The 9,490-nt window shown below is 41.8% G+C and overlaps 1 protein-coding gene across 1 annotated transcript; it reads left to right on the top strand.

Moving 5' to 3' along the window:
• Window positions 1–3,558: 3,558 nt before the first annotated feature.
• Window positions 3,559–4,494, top strand: LOC136174775 (olfactory receptor 4D10-like). Its single transcript, XM_065944983.1, has one exon. The coding sequence runs from the start codon at window positions 3,559–3,561 to the stop codon at window positions 4,492–4,494; it is 936 nt and encodes a 311-aa protein (XP_065801055.1).
• The last annotated feature ends 4,996 nt before the right edge of the window (window positions 4,495–9,490 follow it).

The raw sequence follows: 9,490 nt of genomic DNA, 5'->3' as shown, positions 1-9,490 counted from the left end.
TGCTGCAAGAGTTATCCCTAAAGACCAATCTTGTCAGTTCTCTGATAAGAATCTTCCGTTTCCAGCATAAACCAAAATTCTCTCAGTTAATCTGACCCTCCAGTTACCCTTTGACATCATTGCCTAATCAGTGGCATTCTCCATCCCTCACTCAACTATTCTTTCTGTACAAGTGTAAATTGCAACACTATATAGGGCTATAATCATCCTGTGTGTAATTAGAAACTGGAATTGTAAAAAAAAGGATTTTTCCAGTTGTCTTATTCTGGCTCTTTGGCAATCTAATTAAAACTCATTTGTATATGGTCCTCTGAGCCTTGTAAGTCCTAGAAACAGAACCTTTGAAGTCTCTTGGGCACAGAACTTGGCATGTTTTAACAAAAGTCTGATTGAGTGGTGGATTAAGGCATAAATTTCATCTACTGCCTCTAAATACTTTGGACACTAATTAAAATTTGTATGTGTGTGGGTACATGTGCATGTCCTGGTGACATTTTAATAACTCCCATTGAAAATTCATCACCAACAACACAATCATGCCTTTGACTTTCCCTTCTTAGTCCAATAATATTCCCTTTCCAGTTCTTATATGAGATCAGAGGCTGAGGGGTTTGTCCATTAGACACAACGGAAGAGCCTTGAAGATGTGATTCTTTGAATCTGCGCTTTCTCTCCTGAAAGGGGAGAAAAGACACTAAGATATTCAGTCCTCCAAAGAGCTTTACCATCAGAAACAAATTTTTCAAGAATTAATGTCACCAGTATCTTGCTCTGCACTTACCTAATGTCATACAATTCACACTTGGAGTTTCAGGATCAAAGGAATTAGGTAAAGACATTTGACTTCTAGCTAAAGTTAAGGTCACGCAGAATGAAATTGAGATGTCCTTCTTGATTTTGTATAACTACTTTGACTTTCATATTTCTCAGTTAAATTAAGTGTCTCAGAGCCAAGATGGTCTTCTCAGTGACAGAAACAAAGGTGGGTGTTAGCCAGCAGGAAGAGAGATGTTGTACTCAAAGGAATGCAGAGATATGGCCCATTCAGTGTGATTTTCAGAGCCCTTTTCACCAAGTGGCTTATCTTCAGACATACTTTATCACACATTCCTGTTATACAAAATTATTGTTATATATTCCTCTTATATGTATACAAACACACACACATACATATATTGTTATTGCTGTTCAGTCACCCAGGCATGTCCGACTCTTTGTGACCCCATGGACTGCAGCACGCCAGGCCACCCTGTCCTTCACCATCTCCTGGAGTTTGCCCAAGTTCAAGGTAAAAAAAAAAAAATGGACAGTATTTCTTTGCATCCTATTTCCATCTCTTTATTCCCTTCAACCAAACATAAATTCATAACATATTCCACATAAAAACCGAGAATAATATTAATACTTACTAAAAGATGATGATAAATAAACTTTTTGTTAACTCTTCACATATAGTAAGATCTTAAAAATAGAAGTTTTGTTACTACCGAAAATCATGACATCTCCTATCAAATCTCTTATCCCACCCAAATCTACTACTTCTCTCCTCATAACACATTTCACTTTGTATCATTCTGAATTTATATATGTTCATCAATTTATATATATCATCAGTTTTGTGAACCTGTGGACACTTTGAGAACATGGTGCAATATATCTATATACATTGGGGTTATTTATATACCTATAATTTTTAAAATGGAATATAATTGCTTTACATGTTGTGTTAGTTTTATCCGTTTGCATTTGAAGATTGCAACAAATGGTCACTAGCTAAGGAAGAACAAGTGATAATTATAAAATTTCCTAAAAATTATCAGTAACAGCTTATGTGAAAATGCTGATGATACAAGTGTCCCTCGCTGCTATATGAACACGCCACTCTTTTATCTTTCATCCACAGAAGAAAAGAGGCAGAGGAGAGTGTGCCTGATACCGTCTGGGCCACCACTCAGAACTAGGCCACTGTCTCTACCGCCTCCCCCAGACTCAAGCAAGGATCACATCAGTCATAGAAGATGAGGTCTGCTGTACATGACTGTGACCACAGTTAGCAGTACTGTATTGAGCACTTGAAATTTTTGTTAAGAAGGGAGCTCTTACATTTGTGTTCTTACCAAGTTAAAAAAATTATGATATCATTTGAGATTTGGATTTACACAGTTTCAAGCTATTTTCCAATAGCAAATTTTAAGTGTTTTAAAGAATTATTAAGTAAGTTATCTCATTAGTATAAAGTAATTGCAATGACAAGTTATCTACACAAAATAATGGGCAGCAGATTTAAGAAATCCCTCAGAAAAAGCCAAGAGCAAGAAAACTGACTCATGGACAGCAACATTGAAATGATAAACAGGTGACATCTTTTTTAAGCAAGAAGTCAACAGAATATTTCCTAATACGAAATTGAAATTTGCTAATATAAATTCACACTTGGAGTTTCAGGATCAAAGGAATTAGGTAAAGACATTTGACTTCTAGCTAAAGTTAAGTCACGCAGAATGAAATTGAGATGTCCTTCTTGATTTTGTATAACTACTTTGACTTTCATATTTCTCAGTTAAATTAAGTGTCTCAGAGCCAAGATGGTCTTCTCAGTGACAGAAACAAAGGTGGGTGTTAGCCAGCAGGAAGAGAGATGTTGTACTCAGAGGAATGCAGAGATATGGCCCATTCAGTGTGATTTTCAGAGCCCTTTTCACCAAGTGGCTTATCTTCAGACATACTTTATCACACATTCCTGTTATACAGAGGAATGTCCGACTCTTTGCAACCCCGTGGGCTATACAGTCCATGGAATTCTCCAGGCCAGAATACTGGAGTGGGTAGCCCTTCCCTTCTCCAGGGGATCTTCCCAACCCAGGGATCAAACTCAGGTCTCCCACACTGCAGGAGGATTCTTTACTATTTGAGCCAGCAGAAAAGACCAAGCATACTGGAGTGGGTAGTCTATCCCTTCTCCAGCAGATCTTCCTGACCCAGGAGTGCAACCAGCATCTCCTACATTGCAGGCAGATTCTTTACCAGCTGAGCTACCAGGGAAGCCCAATGAGAAACAGATGACATCTTTTTTAAACAAGAAGTCAGCAGAATATTTTGCTAATATGAACATTAAACTTGTAGATTCTTAAGTCCACAATGTCTTACTTATCTTTGAATACAAAGATATGGTTTGAATACAGGAAAATACTTTAGACAGCTTCTGATATCAATAAATGTGTGTGAAATTAAAAATAATAGTAACATTTTAAAATAAATTAATTAATTAAATAAAATATGCTGTGTAAAGGTCACTACTTAACACAAATGCTTATTCCTTTCAAAAACAGGTTTACAGGAAATGAATTGTTGAATGGTTTCACATATGATGATTTGAATGGATCACTAAACTGACTGCAATCTTAAAAATTTGGACAACGCAACAAACCACAAGCATTACAGCCATGTGGGGAAAGTTCTGAATTGCATTCACAGTGTTTAAGAAGAAAACAAGATAAATAGCTGAGCATTTTCATATGAAATAGCTTGAAACAAAACAGGCAAAAAGAGGATGAGTCCATGGAGCTGGGAAACGGCACCAGGGTGAGAGAATTTATTTTCCTCGGCCTGACCCAGAATCAAGAACTGAGCCTGGTCTTATTTCTCTTCCTCCTTTTGGTGTACGTCACCACTCTGCTGGGAAACCTCCTCATCATGGTCACGGTGACCTGGGACTCGCACCTTCACACCCCCATGTACTTTTTGCTCCGCAATTTATCTGTTGCCGATATCTGCTTTTCCTCCATCACAGCTCCCAAGGTCCTAGCAGACCTTCTGGCCCAGAGAAAGGCCATCTCCTTCAATGGCTGCTTCACTCAGATGTTTTTCTTCCATCTTATTGGAGGAGTGGATGTATTTTCTTTGTCGGTGATGGCCTTTGACCGCTACGTGGCCATCACTAGGCCCCTGCACTACGTGACCGTCATGAGTAGGGGCCGGTGCATTGGGTTGATAGTGGCCTCCTGGGCGGGGGGCTTCGTCCACTCCATCGTGCAGATCTCCCTCCTGCTCCCACTCCCCTTCTGCGGACCCAACGTCCTGGACACTTTCTACTGCGATGGCCCCCAGGTCCTCACACTCGCCTGCACTGACACCGCTGTCCTTGAGCTCCTGATGATTTCCAACAGCGGCCTGCTCACCACCCTGTGGTTCGTCTTCCTCCTTGTGTCGTACATGGTCCTATTATTACTAATAAGGTCTCAGGCCAGGGAGGGCCGGGGGAAGGCCGTCTCCACCTGCAGCGCCCACATCACGGTGGTCACTCTCCACTTTGTGCCCTGCATCTACGTCTACGCCCGGCCCTTCTCCGCCCTCCCCACCGACAAGGCCATCTCTGTGACCTTCACTGTCATCTCCCCTCTGCTGAACCCCCTGATCTACACCTTGAGGAACCAGGAGATGAAGGCGGCCATGGGAAGACTGAGGGCAAGACTCGGGCCATCTGACAGGGTGTAGACAGGTAGCTCACTCCATTTCACCGCCTTTGAAAGTCTTTGTGCATCAATAATCTATCATTATTAAAGGATCTCTGATTAATTTATAAAGTCTACTAAGATACATTATTGTTTTTGTTATTGCTGTTTAGTTGCTAAGTCATGTCCTACACTTTAGGACCCCCATGGACTATAGACCGCCAGGCCCCTCTGTCCATGGAATTCTCTAGGCAAGAACACTGGAGTGGGTTGCCATTTCCTTCTCCAGAGAATCTTTCCAACCAAAGGATCGAACCTGCATCTCCTTCATTGGCAGGCAGATTCTTTACCTCTGAGCCACCAGGTAAGTCCCACTAAGAAACATATGACTTACAACTGTTCTGATCAGCATGAAATCATAATTTTTAATAGATTTTATATTACAAAAGAAGTAGAGAAATTGAGTAGTTAGCTAGAGAAAAGAATGTCACTTTACAGCCTTGGAAGAAATAAAGAAAATAGAATCCAATACACTCAGATAATTTTATCACACTGGATAGCTGTGAGGTTTTTTCAGCTCTATTGAGTTGCAATTGGCAAATATAAATGGCATATATTTAAGATGTACAACTTGATGTTTGGATATACATGAATATTGTGAAATGGTCACTGGGGCAACATGAGTTACAGTGGGGTCTCTCTTGCTATCTCTTACAACTGCATGGGAATCTACACTTATCTAAACAAATTTTTCAATTAAAAAAAAGCAGACTATATACCCAGACATTGTCTCTGCATTCCTACACTGTTCACAGAAGGGAAATGAGACACATTAGAAAATAACACACTGTGCATTTGGATTCTATCAGGTTTCCACATCTTGAAGAAGTAAATATATCCAAATGAAGTTCCTTCTCTGACTTTAGACTATGAATAAATTAAGTAATTATTTGCTGAAGGTCTTCCTTTCCAAAGCTCACACTTTAGTGGTTGAAAGCAGGTGCCTTGCAGTTAGCACAGCTTGAATTAGAATATGGATGTCACCGAGGAGTTCTGTCTGAGCAGCCAAGGAAGCACAGTTGAGAGGAGCTGCCCCATGTCCAAGGTCAGGGGCGGTGGCCAAGAGGAGCTACCCCACATCCAAGGTAAGCAGCTGTGGCTGCGATTTGCTGGAGCAGCCACGAAGAGATGCCCCACGACCAAGGTAAGAGAAACCAAGTAAGACAGTAGGCACTGAGAGAGGGCATCAGAGGGCAGGCAGACTGAAACCACAGTCACAGACAACAGGCCAATCTGACCACATGGACCACAGCGTGTCTAACTCAGTGAAACTAAGCCATGCTGTGTGGGGCCACCTAAGATGGTCAGGTCATGGTGCAGAGGTCTGACAGAATGTGGTCCACTGGAGAAGGGAATGGCAAACCACTTCAGTATTCCTGCTTTGAGAACCCCATGAACAGTATGAAAAGGCAAAATGATAGGACACTGAAAGAGGAGCTCCCCAGGTCAGTAGGTGCTCAATATGCTACTGGAGATCATTGGAGAAATAACTCCAGAAAGAATAAAGGAATGGAGCCAAAGCAAAAACAAAACCCAGTTGTGGATGGGACTGGTGATAGAAGCAAGGTTCAATGTCGTAAAGACCAATATTGCATAGGAAGCTGGAATGTTAGGTCCATGAATCAAGGCAAATTGGAAGTGGTCAAACAGGAGTTGGCAATAGTGAACATCGACATTCTAGGAATCAGCAAACTAAAATGGACTGGAATGGGTGAATTTAACTCAGATGACCATTATATCTACTACTGTGGGTAGGAATCCCATAGAAGAAATAGAGTAGCCATCATAGTCAACAAAAGAGTCCAAAATGCAGTACTTGGATGCAATCTCAAAAACGACAGAATTGTCTCTGTTCGTTTCCAAAGCAAACCATTCAATATCAGAGTAATCCAAGTCTATGCCCGAACCAGTAATGCTGAAGAAGCTGAAGTTGAACAGTTCTATGAAGACCTACAAGACTTTCTAAAACTAACACCCAAAAGAGATGTCCTTTTCATTATAGGGGACTGGAATGCAAAAGTAAGAAGTCAAGAAACACCTGGAGTAACAGGCAAATTTGGCCTCGGAGTACAGAATGAAGCAGGGCAAATGCTAACAGAGTTCTGCCAAGAGAATGCACTGGTCATAGCAAACACCCTCTTCCAACAACACAAGAGAAGACTCTACACATGGACATCACTAGATGGTCGACACAGAAATCATATTGATTATATTCTTTGCAGTCAAAGATGGACAAGCTCTACACAGTCAGCAAAAACAAGACTGGGAGCTGACTGTGGCTCAGATCATGAACTCCTTATTGCCAAATCTAGACTGAAATTTAAGAAAATGGAGAAAAACCACTAGACCATTCAGGTATGACCTAAGTCAAATCCCATATGACTATACAGTGTAAGTGAGAAATAGATTTATGGGACTAAATCTGATAGAGTGCCTGATGAACTATGGATGGAGGTTGATGACATTGTACAGGAGACAGGAATCAAGACCATCCCAAAGGAAAAAAAAATGCAAAAAAAACTGTCTGCAGAGGCCTTAAAAATAGCTATGAAAAGAAAAGAAGCAAAAAGCAAAGGAAAAAGGGAAAGATACTCCCATTTGAATGCAGAGTTCCACAGAATAGCAAGGAGAGATAAGAAAGCCTTCCTCAGCGATCAATGCAAAGAAATAGAGGAAAACAATAGAATGGGAAAGACTAGAGATCTCTTCAAGAAAATTAGAGATACCAAGGGAACATTTCATGCAAAGATGGGCTCAATAAAGGACAGAAATGGTAGGTACCTAACAGAAGCAGATGATATTAAGAAGAGGTGGCAAGAATACACAGAAGAACTATACAAAAAAGATCTTCACAACCCAGATAATCACGATAGTATGATCACTCACCTAGAGCCAGACATCTTCGAATGTGAAGTCAAATGGGCCTTAGGAAGCATCACTACAAACAAAGCTAGTGGAGGTGATGGAATTCCAGGTGAGCTATTTCAAATGAAAGATGATGCTGTGAACGTGCTGTACTCAATATGCCAGCAAATTTGGGAAACCTAGCAGTGTCCACAGGACTGGAAAAGGTCAGTTTTCTCTCCAACCCCAAATAAAGACAGTGCCAAAGAATGCTCACACTACCCCACAATTGCACTCATCTCACACGCTAGTAAAGTGATGTTCAAAATTCTCCAAATCAGGCATCAGTAATACATGAACCGAGAACTTCCAGATGTTCAAGCTGGTTTTAGAAAAGGCAGAGGAACCAGAGATCAAATTGCCAACATCCGCTGGATCATCAAAAAAGCAAGAGAGTTCCAATAAAACATCTATTTCTGCTTTATTGACTATGCCAAAGCCTTTGACTGTGTGGATCACAATAAACTGTGCAAAATTCTGAAAGAGATGGGAATACCAGACCACCTGACCTGCCTCTTGAGAAACCTATATGCAGGTCAGGAAGCAACAGTTAGAACTGGACATGGAACAACAGACTGGTTCCAAATAGGAAAAGGAGTATATCAAGGCTGTATATGGTCACCCTTCTTATTTAACTTATATGCAGAGTACATCATGAGAAACGCTGGGCTGGAAGAAGCACAAGCTGGAGTCAAGATTGCTGGGAGAAATATCAATAACTTCAGATATGCAGATGACACCACCCTTATGGCAGAAAGTGAAAAAGAACTAAAGAGCCTCTTGATGAAGGTGAAAGAGGAGAGTGGAAAAAGTTGGCTTAAAGCTCAATATTCAAGAAACTAAGATCATGGCATCTGGTCCCATCACTTCATGGGAAATAGATGGGGAAACAATGGAGACAGTGGCTGACTTTATTTTTCTGGGCTCCAAAATCACTGCAGATGGTGGTTGCAGCCATGAAGTTAAAAGCCCCTTACTCCTTGGAAGGAAAGTTATGACCAACCTAGGTAGCATATTGAAAAGCAGAGACATTACTTTGTCAACAAACGTCTGTCTAGTCAAGGCTATGGTTTTTCCAGTGGTAATGTATGAATGTGAAAGTTGGACTATAAAGAAAGCTGAGCACTGAAAAATTGATGCTTTTGAACTGTGGTGTTGGAGAAGACTCTTGAGAGTCCCTTGGACTGCAAGGAGATTCAACCAGTCCATCCTAGAGGAGATCAGTCCTGAATATTCATTGGAATGATTGATGCTGAACCTGAAACTCCAATACTTTGGCCACCTGATGCGAAGAGCTGATTCGTTGGAAAAGACCCTGATGCTGAGAAAGACTGAAGGCGGGAGGAGAAGGGAATGACAGAGGATCAGATGGTTGGATGGCATCACCGACTCAATGGACATGAGTTTGGGTGAACTCCGGGAGTTGGTGATAGACAGGGAGGCCTGGCGTGCTGCGGTCCATGGGGCCCAGACAGTTGGACACGACTGAGCGACTGAACTGAATGGAACTGAGGAGTTCTGTCAGCACACGAAAGGTCCTCACTGTGACCTTCCTCTGAAGCGCTGGCCCACTGCCCACCGTCCACGGGTCTCCTTCCACGCCTAGGGCTGGGCTCCCAGCAGCACTCAGGACACTCCCATTCCTGATTCTCTTTACACTATGTTTACCATCTTGTCCTCAGCACCTGGCAGAGCAAGCAGACCATAGAAAACACTTATAAAAATCGTTGAATTAAAAAAACAGTGGGGCTTCCCTGGTGGCGCAGTGGATCAGAATCTGTCTGCCAGCACAGGAAACATCGGTTCAGTCCCTGGTCCGGGAAGATTACACACGCCATGGAGCAACTAAGCCCATACACCGCAACTCCTGGAGCCCGCCCCCAGAGCCTGGACGCCACAAGAGAAGTCACCACGATGAGAGGCCCACACACCGCAGCGAAGGGTAGCCCTCCCGCTATGCACCTAGAGAAAGCCCAAGGAAAGCAGGGAAGACCCAGGGTAGCCAAAAATAAACAAATTAAATTTTAAAACTAAAAAGTCAATAAATGAATATTGCCTCTCGGTCACTTTTTTGC

This window comes from Muntiacus reevesi, chromosome 9 (assembly GCF_963930625.1).
Source record: "Muntiacus reevesi chromosome 9, mMunRee1.1, whole genome shotgun sequence".
NCBI lineage: Eukaryota > Metazoa > Chordata > Mammalia > Artiodactyla > Cervidae > Muntiacus > Muntiacus reevesi.
This window is presented reverse-complemented; position numbering and strand designations above follow the sequence as displayed.